Source organism: Maylandia zebra, linkage group LG16 (genome assembly GCF_041146795.1).
Source record: "Maylandia zebra isolate NMK-2024a linkage group LG16, Mzebra_GT3a, whole genome shotgun sequence".
NCBI classification, from domain to species: domain Eukaryota; kingdom Metazoa; phylum Chordata; class Actinopteri; order Cichliformes; family Cichlidae; genus Maylandia; species Maylandia zebra.
The window spans coordinates 18,799,201-18,825,919 of NC_135182.1; the positions used below are offsets into that span (position 1 = coordinate 18,799,201).

The 26,719-nt window shown below is 39.6% G+C and overlaps 2 protein-coding genes across 6 annotated transcripts; one reads left to right on the forward strand and one right to left on the reverse strand.

Annotated features, from left to right (window-relative positions):
* Positions 1 to 146: 146 nt before the first annotated feature.
* Positions 147 to 17,896, forward strand: fancb (FA complementation group B). 2 transcript variants are annotated; one of them, XM_024805397.2, is made up of 9 exons: positions 147 to 1,058; positions 1,159 to 1,305; positions 1,566 to 1,655; positions 3,448 to 3,576; positions 4,196 to 4,368; positions 5,174 to 5,604; positions 5,684 to 5,924; positions 6,594 to 6,679; positions 17,505 to 17,896. In XM_024805397.2, exons 1-9 carry the CDS (start codon positions 147 to 149, stop codon positions 17,705 to 17,707), a joined length of 2,412 nt encoding a protein of 803 aa, XP_024661165.2. In that variant the 3' UTR covers positions 17,708 to 17,896. The 2 variants fall into 2 exon arrangements, with proteins under 2 accessions (XP_024661165.2, XP_004557910.3); XM_004557853.5 differs by lacking the exon at positions 17,505 to 17,896 and having other exon boundaries at positions 6,594 to 7,405.
* Positions 14,661 to 26,719, reverse strand: glra2 (glycine receptor, alpha 2). Of its 4 annotated transcripts, none has more exons than XM_004557855.3 (9): positions 26,082 to 26,719; positions 25,340 to 25,461; positions 23,247 to 23,314; positions 21,703 to 21,926; positions 20,504 to 20,586; positions 20,279 to 20,416; positions 19,969 to 20,183; positions 17,891 to 18,040; positions 14,661 to 16,135 (listed from the first exon to the last, which is right to left on the reverse strand). In XM_004557855.3, exons 1-9 carry the CDS (start codon positions 26,165 to 26,167, stop codon positions 15,854 to 15,856), a joined length of 1,368 nt encoding a protein of 455 aa, XP_004557912.1. In that variant the 5' UTR covers positions 26,168 to 26,719; the 3' UTR covers positions 14,661 to 15,853. The 4 variants fall into 4 exon arrangements, with proteins under 4 accessions (XP_004557912.1, XP_004557911.1, XP_076731049.1 ...); XM_004557854.3 differs by lacking the exon at positions 23,247 to 23,314 and adding an exon at positions 23,104 to 23,171 and having other exon boundaries at positions 26,082 to 26,716; XM_076874934.1 differs by lacking the exon at positions 26,082 to 26,719 and adding an exon at positions 23,104 to 23,171 and having other exon boundaries at positions 25,340 to 25,455.

Genomic DNA, 26,719 nt, shown 5'->3' on the forward strand with positions numbered 1-26,719 from the left:
GACCTCGGTGTAAACAAAAGTTGACACAAGTAAAATTAGCGTGTATTTAAACTTGTAACACCACCGTAATGAAAGTGACAGTTTCGAAGTTTACATTAACGTAGACTAAAGGTCTCAGAAGGCGGAAACGGACCCTTCTCTGCTGCATGATGGAGAGTGTGCTCTCGGAAGATTTGTATCGAAATCCCCATCGGCTCTCCCACTGTGGAAAGACTATCTCATTTAACTGCAAACGGGCTCCGGGCACAAATGACAACGAAGGAAGCGAGTTAATATTCTGCAGTCTTTCATTTGAACGGGAAGGGAACACGTTTCTGAAGGCAGCTGACGGAGCGGCTGTCATCAGCAGGAAAAGATTAGCTCATGTGGATATTGTGAAATGTAAAAGCGTCACGGACGCTCAGAAGAGAGCCACGGCGCCATGTGTTTTAGTGATAAAGAAGAGTGAGAAAAGAAGCAGTTTTCAGTACAGTCTTCTCACACTGAGCTCTTCAAACCGACTGGAGCCCTGTGTGGAGTTTAAACTCCCTTATCAAATGAAGGGGGCTGTGTATATTCTCCAGGGTCCAACTGTGTTGTGGAGGCATGAAGGTGGTGTCCTTTATACATCCCCGCAGGCAGAAGGAGTGAGACAGGTTCCCATTCATTTCTCCCACTGTGTTGTAGGTGAACTCCCTCTCCATAAAGGACAGGTGTTTGTTCTCGGACTGCAAAAGCTTCCAGAAGAGTCCACTAGCCAAACCCTTGGCTATTTTGTTGAAGATGGACAAGTGTTTGATGGCAGTGTGATTTTACCTCATCTATACATTAGCATCACACAGTGCATCTTGGTGGTTGCGGCTGACAGAGTGGATGGTGTGCTTAAATGTGATGTAGTTGCAGCAACATCTAATCGGCAACTTGTTTATTTTGAGAATGGAGTAGTAAAAGATGTTTGTCAGTTACCCTTTGAGCAACCTGAAAATATTCAGGTAGTTAACACAGGAAGATATGGTTCTCTGTTTGCTGTATCCTTTTGTGAGGGGCATGTTTGCACCATATGGAAGGAAACTTTTCAGGTAGGTTTCATGATCTTTTTACAGTCCAAGTCTCTTGTCTACCCCTCATTGTGCTTTAAAAGTTTTAATAAAGTCTACTTTGTTAAACCATCTTCTCCAGATAGCTGCCCTCTGGTCAAGTGTCACCTCCATCCATGTGGATGACTTCCTGGGGTGTGGAACAGACCAGATGCTGCTGGTTTTTAAGGATCGAGTTATAGCATTGGAAGAATTCCTCATCACTGACCTTTGTGGTGTTTCATTTTCTGTAAGCATATTTTTCTTCTTATGAGTGATGTTCTTCTTCCTATTTCCACCAATTTCCCTTTCGGGGGCGTGGGGGGCAAATGTGACAAGCCGATCTATCTGTGATGGATAGGCACCAGCAACACACAACTTTTGATTGGATAAGCGTTTAAAAAATGTAATGAATGAATGGAAGACTTAATGTTTTAGTTTACAGGAGTTTTTAGTTTAGGAGTTTTAGGATTTTTTTTAAGTATGTCTAACTGAAAATACATGTTTCAGCATGGCCAGGACACTGAAGCACCAAAGACATCCCCTCCTCCACCAGAGAACTATCTCCTTACACTTAAAGCTTTGGAATCAAGACTGCAGGTGAGTCTTTATAACACATTAATAGAGTAGGTGTAGAAGCACTGCAGTAATATTTTTTTTGTGCTAATGGTCATACATTATATGGTCCAAAGTATTGGGTCAAATTGGCCTCTTAATTTTTGAATTCAGGGTTTTTCATTGCAACTGATTTCACTTGTGTATGAAATCAAGAACTCAGCCATGCAGTCTCCCTTTACAAACATGTGGGTGAATAAGGGGTGGTTCTAAAGGCCTCATAGAATGTGAGCAGGGTACTGTTATAGGATACCACCATTGCAATAGGTCAATTTGTGAAATCTCTTCCCTAGTAGATATTCTACAATAAGCTATAAGAGCTAACTGTATTGCAAAATGTATTGCAACGTGGAAACATTTAGTGGGGTCGCCTATTGCTAAAATTTGCTGACTCAAAAACTTCAGAGCTCTACACCTCCTCTGGCATTAACACCAGTATAAACGCTGTGCACCGGGAGCTTCATGGCATGGGTTTCAAAGACCGAGCAGCTCCTGTAGGTGTAATGTGTAGATGGCCCAGTACTTTTTTCCATATGGTTTATGTATGTAATAGATTGCCTTCAGGGGTCACACAGTGGTGCAGTGACTAACAATGGCGCTTCACAGCAAGAAAATCCTGGGTTTGAAACCAGTTGCTGGCTCCCGCCTTTATGTATAGAGTCTGCTTGTTCTCACTGTGCCTGCATGGGTCCTCTCAAGGCCAGTGACATGCATTGTAGGTCAATTGGTGATTCTAAATTAGATGTTTGTGTGAATCCTAGTGAGAATGGTTGTCTGTCTCTATCATGTGTTAGCCCTGTGATGGACTGCTGATCTATCTGTCTTCACACCCAGTGACAGTTCGGATAGGCTCCAGCAATACATAACTGAATTGGATAACTGTTTAAGAAAATGAGCAAATTGATGAATGGAAGACTTTATGTTTTAGTTTAACCATACGAGAATGATGGTTACAGCATTCTATTTTATTTTTTTTCATCTGAGTTACTTCTGATGTGTTGTGTGATAAGTCAGTGTTGTCTAATGGTTTGTAACACTTGGATGTATTTCTATATGCATTTGTTATCTAGCAAAGTAGCAGTGACAAATTAAAGGAAAAAAATCAACATTAAAGCCTCTTAATAAGGGGTTAGGTTCATCTGCCATCAGAACAGCTGCATTGCACCAATGCATTGATTCTTCAATTCTCTGAAACTTTACTGAAGGCATATACATACCATTCTTTAAAAATGAATTGGTGACTTTCATAATGGCGGTTCAGAGTGCTATTTCACATGCTAATCCCACTGTGTTTGCAAGAGCCATGTCATATGATTCAGATCATTTTTCATTATTAATGAACTGTTCAGTGAACCCTCAGGCCCTGTGGATGGAGGTCTTGTCACCCTGGAAGTGACCACTCCCACTTTGTACTGATTGTATTGATTTTCAGCAGTCTTTCCCTCCAAAGGGACTATTGGACTCAAGCTGTGTCAGCAAAATGCCCTTATAGCAAAACAGAGCAGCAAGATCTCGTCACTGTAGGGGTCAAGGGTTCGGGGTTTTCCTTTAATTTGTCGTCCTTTGTATATCAAAATTAGAAAAATATTTTTTACACACAGTTTATTGTGATGCTAATTTGATTTAATCCATACTGGCAGTCACATTTGCTGCATAATTAAAGACCTGATGATGGTATTTGTATGAGATGTTGACCCCTCGTGAACCTAATTTAAGTTACTCACTGTGTGTTAAATTTATAATGTGCCCTGTCAATCAGATATGATTTGTAATTTAGAGTGGATTGACTGTGCTTCAAGAGCTTCAGAGAGAAGTGACAGTGAAGGAAAGCGTTCTACGGCAGTCGGTCAAAGCCCTTACTGATGTGGTCTCAGAAAGAGAGCCTGTTCTCACACAGCATGAGCAGGTACTACAGTAATAACACATCATGCATGCTTTGTTGAAGTGTATTGAGAGAGTAAATTGTTAAACTTAAGCTCGGCATACACTGTGCAATTTTTTTCAGTCACGTTATTCAGCTCCTGCTCAAACTGTACGATTGAATCGCAGGGGTTAGAAGTTTGTAGGTCACGATGCAGGGTCCCACATTATACGGCCCGATGCTCTGATGCGACCTGAGTGCTCACACTGTGCGTCCATAACATGAAGCTTATAACACAAAATCTGTCTCTCGCTCTCCCTTTCTCTCCCTCTCTCTCCCCCTCTCTTTTAATATGATCTCCAGGAAGTTGAAGTGAACAAACTGTTGGCCTCTTAAATCGAACAAACACCCACAACAAATGCAGTGTATTCCCCAAAATAAATGTTTTTCAAAGAAAATTTTCAAATACTTTACATCCTTTTTTTTTCTTTTACCTGCATCATTGCATCTGAAGTCTGCTTTTTAAATAACATTCATAAAGTCCACTGTGTCTGTGCCTAAATGCCTGTTGTTCAAATTGAAACGTCTGACATAAAGTGCTATTGCTGTCAGTGCTGTCACACACTTGTCATTGCTGATTATAGTCTTTGCACTTTCCGTCTAGGAAGGGCTTATTGCTCTGTGGGACTCTGATGATGAGTCAAAGAACGAGGCCTTGGATGACAAGATTCACGACATCCCAGCGGTGTCTTCAAAACCTCGAATTGACAAGCTGTGGCATCGCACCACTGAGGGCCGAATGGTTGTGGGAGTGATACTAACTACTGATAGATCAGCGTAAACATGATTTCTTTGTTACATTTTTAAAAATTATTTGATGGACAAAGGTCCAAGGTTCTGAAACGCATTATCTAAACATTTAGTAGTGACGCCTCTGAAATCTTAATCTGCTTGATACCTTGTCACTCATAATCTGTTCGTGTGGTTGAGTGGATCCATGAGTGTAGGGTGAAGACAGAGGCAACAACAAACAACATGGCATTCTGTGCTTTAATCAAGTGACAAGAACCACAGTCCAGCTGTCAGACGGTATCATTGCTGTCTGATTAGATTTATCTGAACTTAAACAGTTGCTGTTTGCTGTGAAATAATGTGGAATAAATCACATTACTTTGCGCTCGATTAAATCAGTAAGAAACTCTAAACATAGTCAGCACTAACTGGATAGAGATCCTTTTTTTGCCTCTTTGATTGCCCCTCACTACAAGGCAGATACAGGGTGACTAGGTGGTCACCATGGCAACAAGTTTTTAATATCTTTCCAACCTCCTTATGTGGGAACAAAAAGCTATCAGATTCCTCCATCCACCTGTTACCGATTTTTCATTTGAGAACATGTGAAGGAAAGCTACTTTCATGACGGTCTCAGGTGCCATTTAAGTCCCACACATTGCTGTTTTGATTGGTGTACTTGTACAGCTGATGTAATTTCACTGCCTGGAAATAATCAATTCACAAGCAGTCGCACATTCAATTCACAGACACACGCACACATCGTCTTTACTGTTATATCAATTTCCACTCTGAATAGCCACTATCTGTGTGATATCTGATTGTTAGTGATGTGCTATTTTTGTTCCAGACCAGTGACCAATGTGAGCTTATCCATCCTGACAGACACGGGCCAGTGCTCAAGGCCCGCAGTCATCCAGACCCAGAGCCAAGTGTTCTGGCTCCCTGCGGCCTGCTCCTCGCCATCATCATCCTCCTCCTCTTCCTTCTCTGCCTCCACATTCCCAGAGCCCCCAGCCAAAAAAAGCAAGCAGCACAACGCCATCAGCACCAATGATCTCAACGCATGCAGAGTGGCTGTGACTGCGGTGACCAAGCTGACACCTCTGTTGAACTCTGGCCGTGTCAAGTGCCATGTCATGCTCCATTACATCCAGACACCAGATGCTTTTTCCTTCATGAGCAACCAAAGACCAGTTGTGTTGCACTGTGGCCAAGTTGCTTTAGACATTCAGAACAATTTGCACACCGAGCTGCTTAAAACTCCCCAACTCATAGCAGGTAAAAGCACAAAGGTGTGCGACTTGTGATTTTACTCCTGACATGTAGATGTTAACAATTGTTTTGTTATTTTCTCCAGATGAGGTTAGAGAGGACTTCCTGAGTCTTTTAACTGTGCTGGATCACTGGGTCTTCCATATAGACTCTCCTGAATACAGCTTAGGTGACATAAATGGCTGGATTCAAAAAAGAGTGGGTTGTAAGAAGATAGAAGTGAGCCCTCAGTATCTACTATTAAATTCTTCAGGACCATCTGCTCTCATGCTGCTGAACTGGCATCAGATAACCCCTTTCCAGGGAGAGCTGCATGTCCATTCCAGGTAAATAAGTTTCTGATGGCTGATACCAGTAAGGCTGTATTTCTGACTTCTGAGATGTATAGTTACAATTGAATTATCAATTTGGAGATTGAAAGGAGTATTTCTTGTAAATCTTAGAATTTAAGGGTACCGCATGGACCAAATAAACAAACAAGAAGAAAGAACATCTGTTACCCACAAGGATCTGTCCTATGCTATTACATTTAGTCTTTCTATTCTGCTATTCCTTATATTTTCTTTTCTAGTTATCCAAAGCTAGATATTACAACCTGTAATATCACTGCTCAGTGCACTGAGCCACTTCTACTAGGGATTGTCGTGATGTATTAAATTTTATTTAAAGAAAAAGAAAGCATAGTTCTACGAGTAGAAGCCTCCACTGCTCAATTTATATTAACAGATTCAAAGCTGAAATAGCTTTGAAGTTGACTAAGATGTATGTCAGCATGATATACCACTGAATATCAAAGAGATTAAGATTCTCTGGAGAGCAGAGCACTTAAAATTACAAATCCCCAAAATAAACTCTGAACTAGCAGCTGGTTGTGAATCAGCTGACAAATGACAAAAAAAGATTTCAACAAACTTAACTTCTTTAAATGTATTGTGACATGAATTATGTAATAACTTGTGAAATGTCACCTTTTTTTTTTTTTTGTTCACATGCAGCCAGTTACAGATGTTCCAGTTCTTGGACTCTCTGCTGGCGTACCTCCCCGAGTCCTGTTCCATCCAGCCTCTCAAAGGTGCTGGAGGTAAGGGTGCATCTAAAATGTTTGCCTTAGCGCTGGAAAAAGAGCTGGTGTCTCTCAGAGAGTATGCCTCATTACTACTCTGCGAAGAAGATGAAGAGAAGCTAAAGGAGAAGTGCTTTGGATATAAAGAAACCCCTGATGCAGGTTCTGTAGAGGGGCTCCAGAAGTGTAGAGCGATGTGCCAGAGGGACTTGGAGAGGAGCAATATGAAGTTGAGCCCCCTGGTGGATGTGGGGCAGTATCGTAGGCTGATCCAAAGCATGTCGAAAATCCAACTTAATGGGGATTTGGCAGCACTCTTAGACATTCAGTTTTCTCCACTAATGTGCTGCAGTGGTTTTCATGGTTAAAAATCCCACCTCTAAGTAGCTCTTTATTTCTTTATTGTGTCTGGTGTAATGACTAAAAAGATACATTTTACCACAAATGAGAACCTAGCCGCTCTGCACAGCCTCTTTGTATTTATGCCTTTCTAGTGTCTATTGATAAAAGCCTCAGCCCATTTCAATTGGACCATGTGGGATTCTTAAAATGACACCTTTATGATGCAGCCCTCTGTTTAATTTATTTTTCTATTTATGTCCTTTTAGACTAATGTGTTCAAAAATGCCCTTTTATGTCTGTTGCTGCCTGCAGCCACATGCTAGACAGAGATCACTTTCATCCAGGAGTCAGAAACAGTTTGTGTTATGAATAAAGACACCACATGATGGTTTTGCGATGCTTTATGCTTCTCCTCACTGTTTCTCCTCACATAGTTGACTGAAAGCTTTTAGTGGTACTTTCCCCTCATGGTTCGGTTATTTTTGATGCGTAAGGATGTAAAGAAAAAGAAGTCCTTGGAAGATGTTTCTGCTGCGATGCTGCACAGCCTGTCAGTGCTGTAGTTACGATGCCATTCATTCAAGTAAACATCAAATCGTACTCAAAACGGCTCGATACTTAAGGCTTGTGACAGCTTGAATAGTAGCGTTGGCTAAAAGGGAGGGCAAGAGGTTATTTCCTCCCAGTGGAATTTAATTTAGTTTGTTCTGGGAGCTACTCCATCTGTATGTAGTACTTTTTTTTTTTTTTTACACCTTTATTTTCTCTGCTTCATCGCGTTAAATGCTACCGCAGGATTCATTGTCACAGAATGGGAACATAATTACTTAAAGTGGGCCTATTGTGAACATTTTTGTAACCAGACGAGATTGGCAGGATTCACAGTTCGCAATAATGCTTGTTTAAGATAAGATAAGATAAGATAAGATAGAACTTTATTAATCCCTCGGGTGGGTTCCTCTGGGAAATTCGACTTCCAAAAAAAAGCACAGCAACGACCGAAGTTACAGTTACAGAATTGTTATATATATATATACACACACACACACACACACACACACACACACACACACACACATACACACACACATATATATATATAATACAGAGACAAATATAAATAAAATATACAAAGGGGATAAATAGAATAAATAGGAATAAAAAATAAAAATACAAGTGAATTGCACATTTCAAGTATTGAGTCCATTGCACTGTTGACTATTTACAAAAAGTATTGCACAAGGTATTGTACAGTGAGGTGAAGAGGCACTACAGCTTAGTTGTTCCCCCTCCTTTGTCCTCCTGTTTCCTGTTTCCCCTCCCTCTCCCCTCCAGAGAGGAGTTAAACTGTCTTATACTGGACATTTCTTTATAAGGCAACTCTCCCCTTCAAGCCATTATGTGAGCTTGTGCCTTAAATTATAATATTAAGAGCTTCCCTCTATCTTTAACATCATACAGAGAGAGAGAGAAAAGAGTCTGAGCGTTTAGCTTTTTAAAAAGGTTTAACCACTGTAAGCACAGTATACAGAAAATAAGGACAAGCATAATGTATCACATTTAAAAGATTCAGATTATGAGGGATTCTTTATGTCCTACCATTTGATGGTAAGACTGCTGTGAGCTAATGAATTGTTAATTGAAAATCCTTTATTTTGTTATTTTATGGTACAAAATAATCCTCGAACTTCAGCTGCTATGCAGGCTGATCATACACACCGGCACGTAGTCTCTCACATACAGAAGGAAGCCCATCCCCTTTTGTCTGTGATATAAACACCTCTGTCACTTCTAGCCCCGAAGAAAAACTTTGAATCCTCTACAGTAAATAACACCAGTAAATGGCTGGAGGGAAACGGATCCACATGTGGAAAGGAAAATTCAATTGTTTTGGTATTCCCTTAGAGCCCTGAGTGCTGCCACACAAATAAAAAACATGGTTTGTCGTCCTATTATTTCCTGTTAAATTCTATTTACTGTGAGTGGTACAGGACCTCTGCAGGGTTTCTGGCCTCCTCCTCCTCCTCACCTTAATCAGAAAATTTTCTGCTGTTATCAAACTTATCAGGCAAGGGGAAAACAAAATGTATGCGACCCATCTTGAGGCAATTTGCAGACAAATTGATAACGAACAGATTCCTACATTATCTGACACCTGTGCCGACGCCTCCCACCTACAGCGATTTTAGCGTGGAAGCCAGTTTCTACCAAAATTAATTAAGAAAATTAACCTTTTTCTTTCTTTTTTTTTTTTTTTTTTTTTTGAACGTTACTTGGAATTGAAATGCCATCATTTTGCTATCGAATTAGAATAATTTTCATGCTTGATTCCATATCTAATCTTTGTAATCCTATTTAAATGTTTTACACTCTGCGCTCAAAGTCAGCACATTTTTTTAAAATCTGAATTTTGAAAGTATTTTTGTGGATAATAAGCAATAACATAAAGATACCGTTGCACTGGAAAGCATTATTAAGCTCAGGTGAGTTTATATCTGCCACAACTATATATAACAAATAAGGATATGCCATTTGTTTACATCTGAATTACAGCTGACGTGATCCCCATGATGAATGATGCTTTTAACCATGCTTATACTGGCCCTCTGAGACGAAGGCACTGATTTTATGTTTGCAGTCGACTTATTGATCCGGGGTCACAGGGCTTTTTCTCTGGTAGATTCTGGAACTCACTTGATCAGCCAAACGGTATGGAAGGGCATTGATTATCTACAACATAATGCATCGTGCACACACACACACACAGACAGGCTATATCATTCTGTATCCAGTGAGCTCCCATGTGAAATGACACTCAATTTCAAAGAGGGAGAATTCTCATGAGTTAGCAACATTTGCATTTATTGTTTCCATATTTAAAATATTTAACCTACAAACAGTCTTTTTTTGGAACATCTCACCACAGATAATTAGAGATTTCTAAAACCAGTTGCAGTTAACAGTATTTGTTGAGGTTGCACCTTTTGCATACAAATTGCTGACATAGCAGGCCCATTGTTGTTAAGCCCTTAGGCCTAATATTACAGTCTTTATAGGGTTTTCATGCTTTAGAATGGTCCACCAGGAGTGACTATCATGGCCAGTTTACAGTAATAAAACTGATTAAATAAACATAGTCACAATGCTGTAGATTTTCCTTTTCGTCTCTTTCTTATATCTCTTTCTGCATAAAAACATTAAATGATGCTAAAGAGAGGAATAATACTGAATTTATATCATGTGAACATCATCTGGCCACTTTTTGTTAGCTTTTTGTTCAATACTATGTTTCCCTAAGATAAGCAATTGAAAGGAATATAGTTGATGTCATGTTATTATTTTTTTATAGAAACAGTTTGCAGTGTCAGTTCATACACACTGGAGAAAAAAGACTACAGATCAATAGCAGTTTGTCACATCTCCCATTGATCCAATTTCGCATTTAAAATAGTGGACACCGCATATGCAACAAAGTCTTCACAAAACCATCCCTGTTTGTAGTTTAAGTGTAATCTGAGCATCATGTAAGCATAATCCTCTGAAGAAACCCTGAAACTCATTCCGCCTTACCAGAATATAGTAGAAATTGTGTTTGTGATTTAATGCAGTATTTATATCCAGGCTTAAGAGGCACCATTGGTGAAACCAGGCACAAGTGTTCTTAAGTTCATTAATTTCCTGCTTTCCTCTAAGTGGCCATATCAACACCGGTGCAGTTACTATGGCAACCTTCATGTAATGCCTCTCAGACCTCACAAACCAGCCTCAGTAAACCTTGCGGATGATGGAAAGTTCTTTCCTCTTATAAATTATAAGCTTCAAATAATTTTTCTTTCATAAATCGTTCTACTGAACTTGATCGCACGAGGGCTGTTTCATCCTTGCATATTCAAACAGCAGTAACACTGGGCAGTGGTGTAGAGCTCTGGCAGTGTAATGGCTGGTGTTTCCAAGTGCGGATTAGTATCGCTGATTAGTTTATAATCCCTGTGTTTTAAGCACTAAAAAGCAGTTGGATGATTCATGTGACCTTCTCAATAAACCCACCACAGCCCATGTATTCTGCACTAAATAAAAAACAGGGTTGAATGGATGCTAGCGCTGTCAACAGAATGGCAATTACTAACATTATTGGACACCTAATATATTAGTATGCTCTTGTGAAAAAGAGTGTGCACACATTTTTACTTGTAAAGTTTTGCATAACAGAGCATATTTTTTAAATAACCACAGTAACCACAACATCAGATGAATAACAACATGTCATATCATACTGTCTTTTTTTATTTAATAAAACTTAAGACAAAATCCAGAAACTGTGTGAAAAATTACAGTACATGCTTACTGTTCCATTGAATTTAAGAGGGTAAGTAGCAGACTGATCATCAGTAAGTGTGAGCACATCTATAAAAGCAGATTTTTTGGCAGTTTGCTGGTCTGGAACATTTAGATGTGTGTTAACATGGAAGAAAGATACCAATGCCAATGAGGAGGAACACGAGCAATGAACCTAGAGAAAGAGTTGATGCTGCCCATCAATCGGAGGAGGTTTATGAAACATTTTCTAGGCAATTTATGTCTGTTATTCTGTCTGTTATTCTATTGCGCGAAAGTGGAAAGTTGCCAATCATCGCAGGAGTGGACATCCCAGCTAACTGCAAGGTCAGATCATACAATGAGAGAGAGATTGCAACAAACACAAGAGCTGCATCTCAGACAATAATGCACAGTGCCAAGTTTGGCGATAACCAAACACAGCATATCAGCAGAAACACCTCATACCAGCTGTAAAGCACAGTGGTGGAAAAGTGCTAATTTCGGCTGGTTTACAGCCACAGCACCTGGATCAGTGTGTCCACTATGAACTCCTCTATGTAGCAAAGTATTCTAGAGTCAAAATGAGGCCATCTGTTTGACAGGTACAGCTTGGCTGAAGCTGCGTCATACAATAGGAGAATAATCCTGAGCATGGCGGCAAACCAACAAAAGAATGCCTAAATGAAAAAGAATCAATGTGCCACAATGGCCCAGTCTAAGCCCAGACCTCAACATGATTGAAATGCTGTGGCAGCACATTAAGAGCGTAGTGCATAATTTAGTGGCCACAAATCTCAATGAACTGAAGCAATTTTGTAAAAAAGAGTAAACCAAAATTTCCCCAAATTAATACTTCGAGTTGCTGCTGAAAAGGGTTCTATAACCTCCTGAACCCCAGTGCTTCTCCATTTTCTCTCAGTTTTTTTAAAATAAATAATCGCAGTGCTTATCTGAGGTGGTGTTTTAATAATCTTAAACCTGGGAAATACAAGATAGTTGGGTTTTTTTCATTTTTTTTTGTCCTGATACACAAAACCTTCACGACTGTATATCCATCTGTACATATAGGACTAGGGTAGTGGTTGCATTTGTTTGAGCACAAATGCTGTAACAACAGGTGTAAACCATCTAACGGACATATTTGTTTGTAAACAATAAATACATTTAGGTATATAATTGCCGTTTTATGCCTCTGGAGCCGTGCCAGTATTTTCCCTTCAGCTAGTAGGCACGCACCAGCTGATGGAATCTCTGTATTACAGTGTGAAGTCCATTATCATGCATTAATGGAAACCTACTGTCAGATCATATCTATGTCACCTCAGGCCACCCAGTGATCCATGCCATGTGTCATCACCCTGACTTATCAGCTTGGCAAAGAGAAGTGGCAGTGTTTTCATTTTCTTAGATCTGCAACCGAGCACAAAAAAGTATTTTTGCGTGTTTGTGCCGTTTTTTTTTTAAGGCATCCATCTTTTATTGTTGTAGAAGAAAGCAATGCAAACTATACTCTCATCAACAAATGGATGAAAATGTCAATTCAGAGGACTGGTCACTTATTTATAAATGACAGGAGACGCAGAAATAAAGTAAATATGGTGCACGGTCAATTTTATTGATGTACAGACCAATAAATAACCTTTTTTCATGAATAGCATTCAAGAAAAGAGTTTGTCACCACAGTATATAAGGAGTGCAAGGGTCATTAGCTGCTTTGTACCATTACTGTTATGCAGATCTGTCCTTCACTTTTCAGTCCATCTACAAACAAATATCATCAGCCAGCAACAAACAAGTGAAGGGAAACAGTCCACAGCGGAAGTATACAGAAAGATATTATTTTATAACAAACATAACTTTTTCCCATTACAATAAATATTTTATTTGTCTAAATCTACAAAAACATAGCTCAAATTCTAAAACTATACCTTACATACCTGGGGGTATTAACCCTGGAATTTAAAATAATTCACGTGAATACGGGCGTGTGATAACATTTAGCAACATAGTGCATGTTCACAGTTTGTGGGCTTACCTATACACTTGCTCAAAATAAGCCATTATACCTTTTTCATGTGAGATATATGATATTTTGCTAAATAAACTGCACAAGAATGAAAAGCAAAGTTAAAGACATCAACAAAAAGGTGACATCATTTCCGAATATTTATAATTCACTTAGAGAAAAAGGAAACATTGTTAAGTACCTTTGGATGTCTGGCCACTGGTAGAAAAGCTCAAAGGCTGCGTTCAGCTGTGATAGACCGCCCAAAAGGGGAAAACAGAGAAGCGTAGCACTTTATCCGACCAAATTGTTGACATCTAAGGCCTCAGGATTTAGTAAAAATGCAGAACCCAATTCCTGATTCCAGATTTTCATCTGATTTATTCATACCTATGCCTGAGACATTTACTGCTGCTTAGTTTGGTGCTCTGCTCGTATAGTTCGAAACAGTGGTTCTCAAAGTAAAGCCAGGGGATCCACAAGGGCGAAATTATGAGCTAAAGACAGATAGATTGTTTTCTATCATTTAAAAGGGATTGGAATCATTTGCAGCACTAAATTGGGTGCACCCCATGTTATATTTGGGCCAATAGAAACTCTGGAATGATTATGACAGATGATATCAATCTTATGTGAAACCACTTACAGTGCTGTGAGAAAGTCCCCTTTCTGATTTCTTACTCCTTATTTATTTCTTTATTTGCATATTTGTCACACTTGAATATTTCAGATCATCAAATAAAATGTTAGTGTTAGAAAAAAATAACCTGAGAAAACACAAAATTTTATTTTTAAATGATTATTTCATTTGTTAAGGGAAAAAAAGCTCACCAAACGTACTTATCCCTGTGTGAAAAAGTAATTGTCCCCCATGTTAAATCATGAATTAACTGTGATTAACCACATATTTTTGGAAAACAACACAGAGAGCCTCATTCTGACACTGTTGTGTCTCCTTTTCCAATTTAATGGCAAATCCAAGAGGGGATTCAAAGGATAAAACATGGACTAATATAAGAGATGTAATGACTGAAGTTCAGTTTAGTTGGCTACACTCAGGCCTAATTACTGTGAGACCTGCAGAATCAATAAATCCCATTAACTAGTCAACTTCGCCTGACCAGGTGAAGTTGACTACTTGACACTCATGCCACAATATAAAGAAACGGATGAGAAACCAATTCATGGTTCCATTAATTACAATGAGTCATCCAGATCCTAAAACAGCAAAGGAGCCTCAGACCATGACACTACCACCACCATGCTTGACCGTTGGGATAATGTTGTTTTTATGAAATGCTGTGTTAGTTTTATGTCAATATGTAACACAACAAAAAACCAAGTTATTTACTCATTGAAGGGTTTTTTGTTGTGTTACATATTGACATAAAATTAACACAGCATTTCATAAAAACAACATTATCCCCACGGTCAAGCATGGTGGTGGTAGTGTCATGGTCTGAGGCTCCTTTGCTGTTTTAGGATCTGGATGACTCATTGTAATTAATGGAACCATGAATTCTGTACCAGAATATCCTAAAGGAGAATGCCCAGCCATCATTTTCAGCAGGTTATGCAGCAGAACAATGATTTGAAACACACCAGCATGTCTAAAATCTGAATGGCTCAAATAATTATCTCAAACTCTTGACTGTAGTTCTTACTGCCAAGGCTGGAACAACCAGTCATCAGGTTTTGGCTATCATCGCAAAGTTTTGAGTAACTATTTTTCCTTAATAAATGAAATCAGCATTTGAAAAATACATTGTGTATTTATTCATATTGTCTTTGTCTAATAATATTGATCTGAAACATGTAAGTGTGACAACTGTGTAAAAAAAGGACGGGGTGCTGTTTAGCTTGGCTTGTTAGCCATCTAAGTAGCAGACAAGCATTAAGAAACTGAGTTATTCAACATCATCCAGCGATTCTACCACATCAGCTAATGTGGTGTTACGATTGTTAAGGGCTTCTTGAAACATATTTTTTAGAGGTCCCTGGCCCCAAAAGTTATGTAATGCTATGTGAGAGCTATGTTTTGTATAAATAGGGTGGAAGTTCTATGACAGAAGTCCATTATAAAACAGTCCTATGCTACCTCGGTAAGAAAATTTGCAAAACGTCTTGAGGGCTTGACAGAGCTACCTTAGAGTTACCTTAGAGTTACGGATTCATGGAATGTTCCTCTGTTTCTTGGTTGTAGACCTCAAGGCTGAATCAATTTGGTCCATCTTCTCCAGCATGTTAGTGAGTCTTGAGCTAAGACCTTTTCTCTATAATCTTCAGAAAATATTTTGCAGCAGTACAAGAACAAATAAAGCATCTGTGTCTGAACAACTGTTCACATTATCAAATCATGAACATTACTGTACGATTCATAAATATTGTACGTTATCCCTGAAAGAACACCACCATTACCACAATGGTGCCTCTCAATGCACAGTTTACCCTCTCATCTCCCTGTGCTTTCTAAGCATTTCTCAATCTGAGAAATGTAAAATATATGTTCTCAGCCGACGGCAAAGTCTTTACTTTTTATGGATGTCCTCATGCCGGATGATCTTGTAGGTAACCCAGTAGAAGACATTGAAGATGAGGAAAGCCAGAGGAAAAGCGGCCCGTGAGATCGTGTCGATCCTCTTGGCTCTGTCCACAAACTTTTTCCTCATGGTGTCTATGTCCTTTGAGGCTGATTGTTGAGGGTTGGGAGCTGGAACAGCATTTTTAACAGCTGAGCCATCCTTTGTTGGCAGACATTGGCTCATGTTGTAGCCGGCAAAATTAAAGCGGCCTTCACGCAGATCGTCATCCTGAAAAGTGACATGCACATGTGGATGAGTTTGCTAGAGCTTTTTAAAAGCCTGCAGCTCAGATGTTAGGCTTTACTTTGTAATGACTGAAGGTTTTTCAACAAACCCACATGAACATGAACATTAATCATGAGATATTGCACTTTCAAATTAATTTAAAATAAACTCCCAAGATAACCTGATGCACAGTGGCGAAAAAACATTTACAGAGATTGCTTCGGGAGATGAATCTTAATCCATCCATCCATTTATTTCCTTCTGCTTATTCAATACAGGGTCACAGGGGGGTGAATCTTAATTCAGACAAACAGCAATAAAGGTGCATGTGTTCAGCGCCCCTGACAAGTTTCTATGGCTATGATAGCAAATAGAGTTAGAGCTAATAGGAAGTCAGCAGTTTTGCAGGTACTGGGATAACAAAACAAGACCATTATTATTATGTTGTATTCTTTTATTCTGGAGGAACTATAGCAGTTCCTCCTGGGTTGCACATGAGACTTCCTTTTTCTCCATTTAAAAGATTGTCATTCAAATCAACAGCTGAAAGATGGTAATTGCCACATACTTGTAGTTAGAATATGTGCTTTTTGTGATGTAAAACTAAACTGACTCACACTGACAATTCATCCAGCTCTTTGGACAAAATTTGGTAGAAATTCATCCATCACATCTGAAATCACAAAGGCCAGTATCACGGTGGCCACAGTCAACAGTATGATGACCTACATAGACTCTGAAATATCATTTCTCCTTTCCTTTTGAAGTTTTTTCCCTTTTTGTCATACAGTCCAAATAAAACCAGTGTTTTATTGACTGACTTTATATGACCTCATGCTTCCTGCCTGCCGATCACCATGAGTGTTAAATCCCTGGAGTTTGGCTGATTTTATTCTGGGACTATTTTTCCGACTGAGCCTACTGCCTGCCCCCTTTCTCATGGACAGTCTGCCTGTGTATGACCCCTGCTCTGCCCATTAAAACAAGATTTATAGACTTTTATCCAGAGCTCTGTCCGATTCCTGCATTGGAGTCTGCCCTTGGTTCGAGCACATTATAGTTAGGCTGCATCTTTCTGGACTCATGAGCTTTATACCAAATTCTAAAGTAATTCACTTGGTAAATTTTGAAATATGAGTGAAAATTTTGACTTTTGGCATCTTAAACAAAAAAAGGGCGTGAGACTTTACATACCTGATCTACTGTGATTCATGCTCTGAGCCATACAAATGTTTTACAAAATTTAAAGCAATCCATCCAATAGTTAATGAGAAATTTTGTTTCAGACCAAAGAGGTATTATTGATGCTCATCCTCAGAGACACACTACTTCTTCTTCATCTTCTTGTTCTTGTTCTGGTTTCTTCCTTTAGGGGTTGCCACAGCAGATCATCCGCCTTCATCTCACCATATCACTGGCACCTCTCACACCACTACATCCATCAGTCTTCCCTGTAGTCATCATTTTTTCCTCCTGCCTGACAGCCCCATATTCAACACCTTTTGCCCAATATATCCACTATCCCTCCTCTGCCCACGTCCAAACCATCTTAGCTATGATAATCAGCATGTTTGATTTGGCAAAGGTTTTACATCAGATGCCTTTCCTAACACAACCCTTCCTATTTATCCCATCTTGGGAACGGCACTAGGAGTTCAATGGCTTGTGGGCCCCACCTGTCACTGGGTTCCCAGAGACAAGCTGCTAATGTGGCTAAAAAGTTTGAAGAGCAACCATGTGAAGACTTCGAAAGCCTACCTTGTGATTCCTTCTTTGTCTTCGCCTCAGGCGAAGGAACTCTTTCTGTTGCCTGGAGACAAAATTAACCCCAGCATATTCGAGCAATGCAGCAAATACAAAGAGCAGACACACAGCCATCCAGATATCAATGGCTTTCACATAGGAGACCTGGGAGAGAAAACAGATGTTTTTTGTTAGATTCTTCAAGCTGACAGCATTGGCTAACAGTTAAAATAAAGTGTGAATGTAGCCTTTAGCTGGGAACGCTATTTAATTTTTGTATTTCTCTTTTATTAATATTAAACTTGAGTCCTATGTGTTGTTGTCTATCAGTTGTTCCACAGCCACTTTCTGTGTTTTTCATTTTATTTTGCTCCTTCAGTTAATTGTGACCTCTAAATAGCTGTAATTACAGATAATGTTTGCTAACAAGTGTGTCAGAGCTGCCAGCAGTGTCAGTGATTGCGTGGCTTTAACAGTAGCAAATAATTAATGTCTCAACCGCTAAAAGAAAGAGAACTGTGGCATTACTTTGTACCTGTAGTTCCCTGACTTTGATCTGGTTCTTTTGAGAAAGTGAAGATGAGGCTGAAACCTTTTTCTGCTCATCAGTGTGACCCCATCCTTTCATGACAGCTGATTAGCATGTGGAGAAACATCTCTGGTTCTAGAGGGCACTTAAGGCATATTGAATTGTTGTCCGTGCACTGAGGCTGTCAAAGGCTTGCCTTTAAATATTCATCAGCATACGTGTCTTTCATATGAGAATCTCTGACAGGGCTGAGGCCTTTTAGTGCTCATGTGCAGACTGATGTGTGACTGATCATCATCTGACTCGTGTTGTTTCTGCAGTACCTTTAACACTTGATACAATTTTTTTTGTTACGCCTTGAAATGACCACAGTTTATGACAAAAATGTTACATATTGTGAACTGTATCAGGCCCAGCTGTGCTTCTACAAAAACACAAAAATAGAGTATCTTATTCTCTGATGTATTACAGTGGCTTTCACAACAGCTCTGAGCTGTAGTTTAAACAGTCCACTGTGGAGAACGCTTTGATTTGCTTTGTTTGTTCTCTCAATTGGTTCAGTGTTTATTTTTGAGTTATAAATCCATCCTCTGTGTGAAATGTTGATGCCTGAGTCTCACACTAAAGGAGCAGCACCCATTTTCAGCTCATTGCACTGACTGCCTAAAGAAGAAATAGTAAAATCTGTTTGATCCACTGGTTGCTTTTGTTTCAAGGTACAGCTGGGATTCTAGGTGCCTACAGCTACATTAAAACTGCAGGGACCTACTATCTTTTTAATAAACCATGAATGCTTTCTAGCAGTGTCAGACAGAATTTATTCAAATGCCAATTACAGTTATGGTTATAAAATCTATTTTTTCCTTGATTGCATTAATTCAAATGATAAATATTTATGACAACCACTCAAACAATATAATTACATAATGGATGTAAACGTACAAAAAATGTAAAAACTCAGAAGTGGATTTATGTACCAGCGATCAGTCTTAAATAACAACATTTGATATTTAATATTTAAACTGCTATTTGACTTCATACTGACTGCATTGTCCATCCTCCGCTCTCCTAGCTGAGCGGCTAAAACCTGTCCAGGCTGTCATAGAGTCAGAGGGAGGGCCTCGAGTCTATCACAGGGCTCACCCAGAGAGACATACATCCAATTAACTTAACAAGCATGTCTTTGGATTGTGGGAAAAAGTCGGAGCACCTGGAGACAATCTTGCCAGCAGACATATATTTAACTTGCATATCCATAACAAACTTTCACTTTTAAAAGAAATATTAATCTCTTAGGTTACTTCCTGTGTGCTCTCCGTTCTTGCTTTAGAAAATTTACCCTGTGATATGACATGAAACACTTTGGCTAATCACAAGTCTTTTCAGACCAGATCAGGTGAGTTGTACAAATTACTATAAACAGCAAAGACATCTGTGGGAACATGGTTCAACGTGAGACGCTTATGAGAAATATCTAACAAAACCTAGGACTCAAGCTTCATATGTTTTTGCCACATACAAGGCTTGTGCTTATCTGCTGGAGGAAAACAAACAAAGGTTTTACCTTTGGAAGAGAAGCCCTGGACCCAGAGCTTTGGGTGGTCATGGTAAGCACAGTGGTGATTCCCAGCGCCACTCTGGCTGGAGCAGCATCCATATTAATCCAAAAAGACACCCATGAGAGGATGACAATGAGGAGAGAAGGAATGTACATCTGGATCAGGTAGTAGCCCATTTGGCGCTCCAGGTGGAATTTAACTTCAATACAGGTAAACTTCCCTGTTCATCAACAAGAAAACATATTTAAAAATGCAATTCAGCCATCAACCTGGGATAAAATGTCAGCTGTTTGAAACATAGACATAAATGCTGACCGGTGTTGTAGTGTTTGGTACAGTAGCCCAACTCCTTCTCATCCCTCATGATAAACTGAGGCAGGGTGAGTCCCTCCGACACCTGTACTGCACCGTTCTCCAGCCACTCAAACACCAAGTCATTCATGGTGTATCCAACTAGAGCCAGAGAAGAACGGGTGAATTTAGTAAGTAGGTTCTCATTTTAGAAAGTGTAGCAAAAATCTGGAAAAGATCAGCACTTACAACTTTCCAGTTGCATCGTACAAGTTTGGACGTCCATTGGAAAGTTCTTCAGATCCATCGGGCACGATAGAATGAGAGTCAACCTGTAACATGACACAAGGTCACAATGTAAAATGTAACAAACAACAGTGTTATTTGATGTCAAAAGAAGGCTTATTAACACTCAAACTAGCAGCTCGACATGCGTATTGAAAAAAATCTCGAAAAATTAGATTACAGTTGGTACTTTTATTTAGTTGTATCAGGTATTGGCTGCTCTTTCTCCTGTGTCATAACCTCCAACATATCATGTAGGATACCCTTCAGCAGGTTCCTATTACACTTTCATTACTGCAACTTATTGTTTCTGTGATGCATTGTGGTCCACAGTCTGCTCACTCTGTCATTTCTCTCATGAATGGAGACTGCAGCTAACCACCTTTCATTTTTCTTCTTGGCCCGCGATACCTTAACACCTGAGCACCACTCAGAGTTGAGCCGCTTTCTAAATGGACTCAGAATTGATCTGCTTTATATCGCATCGCTGCAGAGAAAATTGGATGTTGCATGTGGCTTTTGTATTGTAATAAAATGCAACACATTTTACAAGTTTTTTTTTCCCTTTTTGGCCTGTACTTGTGGTGGTATGGATCCTAAGTTTTCAAACATCTTTTCATATTTAATAGAAGACCAGCATGGAGAAAAATACCCCCTTCCTTCTCAGCTCTAAGTTTGGGCTTTACTTTAGATTTTCACCAGCGCCCCTGAGATTTACTTGTCCTCTTGCAGTCGTATTGCACATGGGAATGTGCTGCGGTTCAGAAAATTATACAGTTTCAAAGAAATGATCACAGTGAGATAAAAATCTGTTTCAAATTGCATGCTGCAGATTGACAGTCTTTGATGTTTAAGAGAAAGTGTAAGAAAGGCAGTAAGTGAACATGTCCTGCGGTAATCTGAGCATTCAGCAGAGATTTCTGCTTCAGCTACACTAATATCAAACTGTGTAAAAGGCAAGTTATTATTGCCGCTTCCTAATCTACCAGTTATTTTCCTCATTTTGTCCCTTTAGAGAACATTGGTGGTGAAAAAATGTCCAGAAACTTTTTTGTCCCAATATCAAAAAAATAATAATTATTAAAACATTTTCAAATAATGATGCTCTAGTGCAGTTCTTCAGCCTTTTAAAATTGTCTTTAAAAACCTGTGAAGTACTACACCTGATGCTGTAGAGGACAGTCCCATCCTTGAAGATCCTCAGCAGCTTGTTGTCTGTGGTGACATCATGGAAGTTGGCTCCTTTCTCGTTGGCGAAGAAGAGGTCAGGCTTCCATATGGAGTCCAGCATAGATGGGTCCAGGTCAAGGGAGGAATCTGGGTATTTACTGTACGCCAGCCGAGGGTCATTCCACTTCTGCCGCAGGAAGATGTTCACTCTGTAATCCTGCGGAGATGACAGGCGGCTTTGCATATTTTGCAGCGCAGCGATTCGGGTTATGAGAATGCATGCTGATGGAAAAATGTCAATCACTGGTATCAGTTTTTAATATTACATAACCTTCTTTTTGACAAGGTAAATACAGGAAATTTTGTATTTATTTTCTAATACACAAATCATAAATGAAATGCATCTTTAGACCAGACAGTAATGAATGTTTTTGGTGCTTCCAGTGTGTTTTGATGATCATTTTTTAAAACTTTTATTGCAATGCAGAAGGATCGAAAGCAATCCTGTAACATCAGTAATAATCCATGAAAAGTAATAAAAGGAAAATGAGTGACAAATGTGCAAAATTTATATCATTCAGCAATACCATCAAAATTAATCTTAATTATCATACATTTGTTCTCATGGCAACTTTCATGACTACGTATTGTTGCAAGCTGCATTCACAAGCCACTGACCTCACCATAACCTTTCTTATTCAAAATTATGCAAGAGAAGCTAAATGAGGTGTTTATCAGATGCAGAGCCTGAAGAGGAGGCATCTGACAGCACCGTTAGCAGTAGACTGAGTGTCACACAGCTCAATGTAATTGATATGTCACGATGATGAGAAGCCCTTATGTTGCTTGACATTTTATCAGCATATTGGCGGTTCCAAATATCTGCATGCCCGTCTTAATACTGTGTAATTTCCTGGCAACCATACATGTTCCACCTCCTGCGCAAATTATCATTTTCCATTTATGATCTAAGTAGTTATTATCACTCATTACGATTTGATCCTGATTAGTTTCAGTGCAACCCTGCAGGTTTTATATTTTTACCCTTCAGGGGCTGGATGCCTTCACACCTCATGCATTGCACATCAGTTTGTTTGAAAGCCCCAGCCCCCCACTGTTAATTATTGGCTCTGCTTAAGTGACTTGTCAGGATTTGTTGTGTGAAATAGTAAAACCAGACTCATGGGAGCAGAAACCAATATTTGACTGGATAGCCCGCCAATAAACTTTTTGATGGCAAAGAACTAAATCTTATTTAATGAATAGGAAGACATGGCATGGAAGGATGTTTTAAAAAAGGTCAGCAAGGCTAAGTAAAAATAGGATGATTCAGTCGTATCTCCATAGGAGAGGTCAGGGCTTTAAAACATGTCCAAACACAACGCTCAACTCACCATTGTAGTTTCTGCTATAGAACCAAAGCTGTTGATAAATATGTTGCAGGTAACATTAACTGGTGGACCTGCAAGTTGAGGAATAGATAACATATTGACACATTGTACAGGACAAAAATCAACCAAATACCAGAGGAACTCACCATAGTTGTCTCTGTGACAGAGCCGAAACTGTTGATAAAAATATTGCATGTAACGTTTACAGGGGGACCTGTGAAATGGAATGACAATGACATGACAGGAAAAAGCCTTAAACCATACGTATTATAAAGGATGACTGGGTTTCAGGTGGGGAAGATATTTTGACAGGAAAACGGAAAATATGCATTCACAGAACAAACGGTGTTTTGAACTTTTGTTTTTGAGGGAGCTTCGGGGCAGGAAAAATCTATTAATTAGTAAAGGCATCACTGTGTCAGCTTAATGTTATAATGATGCAGTGATGTCTTGTAGGGTAATGTAGGCAATCTTTCAAGGTTGTCGTGCTGTAAACACATTTTTCTTGTGTCTACACAACACAAGAGGAGACATGCACATGCAGATAGGAGCATGCACACAAACACAAAAGTACCTTTGGCTGAATAATCAATTAGAAATCCCCACAAAATGTAATGTTAAGTACTCTATTAACTAAGAGTTGTTTCAGTATAAACAAAATCGCAAAATAACTGGTTTTGGCTTCAGAAATGTGATTATTTTATGTGACGAATTTTGATTTGGATGATGAAGCTGGGATTGTCACTGACATTCCCTTTCTTTTTACTAAACAATTAATTTCTAATCAACTGGGAAAGTCATCTAGAGTATTTTTTTTAAAGTGAAAACACTCTCTGGTTGCAGTTCTACAACAATCTTTTCTTCTTTGTATCAAATCTGAGCAGTTTCTCTCCAACACTGTGAGTAAGAAGTGCCCGGCATGCTTTGATGAATAGTGTCATCTTTTTCTGTATAGAAGAGGCTGAGCTGAAATCTCTTTGCGAGGCTTGGCAGGTTATGTGCCATTTAAAGTCAAAGCAAATCTTTTTTCGCTCTCTCTCTCTCTTTTTCTCTCTGATAAGTGGAGCTGTAAGCCCTTCCTAGTGCCCTTCCCCTGTGTTTTCTTCATCAATATTGCATGGAGCTTGGTATTAATATTTGCCTCAGTTTGTCGTTAGCTTGCTACATTTAACAGTGGAAGCAGAAAAATATGGCAGTACCTGCTGCTGACAACAAAACTCACGCAAAGGAAATCTAGGGCAACCTTCAGAAAATGAGTTCAACACTCTTCAAAGTGTGACTAGCAGGTTCAGAAGCAAAATCATCTATTTACGATGAAGTGAGCTCATGCAAATGTTGGGGGGGAGGGTTCTTGCCAGAAAATGTATGCGTGTGCATTCAGAACTCTGTGTGTGTGTGTGTGTGTGTGTGTGTGTGTGTGTGTGTGTGTGTGTGTGTGTGTGTGTGTGTGTGTGTGTGTGTGATCAGAATAAAGAATAACCGGAAACATAAAATCAGGCTTTTTTTCTTTTTGAAGGCTAGAAGTGATGCATCATCCCTCGGCAAAAAAAAGAAAAAAAATGCCAGCTGGTATTAAGCAGGCTATCTTCCTCTTATCTTGAGTCCATCTCAGCAATAAACATTTTTTTCCCTTTGCCTCAAATGGGAAGGAAAGATCTGGGCCATGTGTCTCTGAGTCTGATTAGCTCCTGTGGTGTACTGTCTGACTGCTTCAGCTATCCAACAAGTCCCTGTCCACCTGACCCAGCCTGGAGTGGGCCTGAACGCCGCTGGGCTAGCATCTTCTCACTCAGCTCTGTTCCAGTGCTGTGATGCTGTGTCTGTCCTCAGCATCACAGCAGCAACAACAACAGAGGAAGTCAGTAGCCTGCAGCCTTGCCACGGGGGCACCATCCATCATTTGGCCTGTCATGGTGGCATCCTTGTCTACTGCAAGAACCAATTTGTTTCTTTGTGACGGAGATATTTACAAGCATCCCTTTTAAATGATGTTATCCTGATGGGGATTCTGCTTTACACATTTTCAGGAAATGAAAACATGCACGCAATGATATAGTGAGGAATTAATTTGTGGTTTCATTCAAGCCGGAACAATCATGTTACTGATGACTGAAGTGATTGTGTGTTCTGAGTCATTTTAGTGAATCATATAAGTAAAGATGCCCAACTTGCTGTGTTTCTAGAAATTTGTGGGGCGTGTGGAGATTATGTTAAAACATAAAGATCGTGACAAACAAACCTTTAAAATTCGGTCTTATTCGCGCATCATACCCAGACGTGCGACCCATGAGTGAGTCCAGAAAGTCTGATGGAGACAGGTTGGAGGATGATCTGGAATCGTGCTCCTTGGCGTCCACAACTCTGGAACGCACACATGGTGAGAAAAATCACTGGATCACACAAGTCAGAGCTCAGAATCGGGAGTTAAACCTTATCTTTCCCCTAGCAGCTGCCTCGCAGTGGTGGGCACGCAGAGCGAAACCAGAAAAAATGCGTTAATGCGCACAAACGTATCGGATGGGATTTCGACGTCGTGGGCTTCTCCTCTAAGAAAGGATTATTCTGTTGATAAAGATTCACGCACAGATACCACACCACGCTGTAGCCATGTTTTAACGCAATGTTGAGTTGCCAGAGGGGAAGGGAAAATACCATCACACGCGTAAACGTCTCTGTCACCATTTAAGTACAAACCAAATTTCCCAATACGAATATTATTTGTATTAATAATATTTTAGTTAGAGAATAATCTCGACAAAACAATCGATGATTAAAATCTTAATCAAGAAAGAGTTTTGAAAATAAAAGCACATCATATTCAATTACCAACTTTGTTCAGAAATTTCTTCACTGTCGCTGCTTTCATGTCGTTTCCCTAACATCGAAAACTTCTAACATCTAAATTTCCAAACTTTACTTGGAAGAGACAAAGTGTTTCACGGATATTGAATCAAACGTGTTTGATAAATAGACTCGCCTACCTGAAGTTGTTTGTCTCCATCACATATATGAATAAAGCTGCTAAAACCTTAATAAGGGAGCGATTCATTCCTGGTGGTTTCCCCATGTGCTCACTTTTCTATTTCTTCCATATGTTTACATTAGTCAAACACATAATCCAGATAGGGACCCCGCTTTTTTCCGGACTAAGTCGTGGGCGTTTGGGTCTTCTTTTGTCACAGGAATATACAGGAGACATTCCTCAACGCGGTTTCATGAAACTCCCGAAAACAGATTTGTCGAAGCGTAGGTGTGAAGAGACATCAGTCCAGTGGCCAGACGTAGAGAAGCTGAAACTCCAAGACGCATCAGCTGGAAGCTCTGCTTCGGTGGCGCTGGCTGAGATGTAAGAGCGGGCTTTGAGAAGAACAGCCCGTTGGCTTGCGTTGTTACTCATGAAGTGAGATCTTTCTCAGGTGGGGGGAACGTCAAGGAATGAGAGAGGAACGCCTTTTTCTCATTTCAGCACTTGGACAGCTCCCGGTTGAGTTACGCGCAAGCGCAAGGCTTAAAAGTGGCGGACGTGAGTTGGTTTTCAATAAGTCAAATAAACGAGGAAGGTAATCACTTGAAAGACACTCAGACATTGTCTCCATTGTCTTTAAATGACGACGCTTTT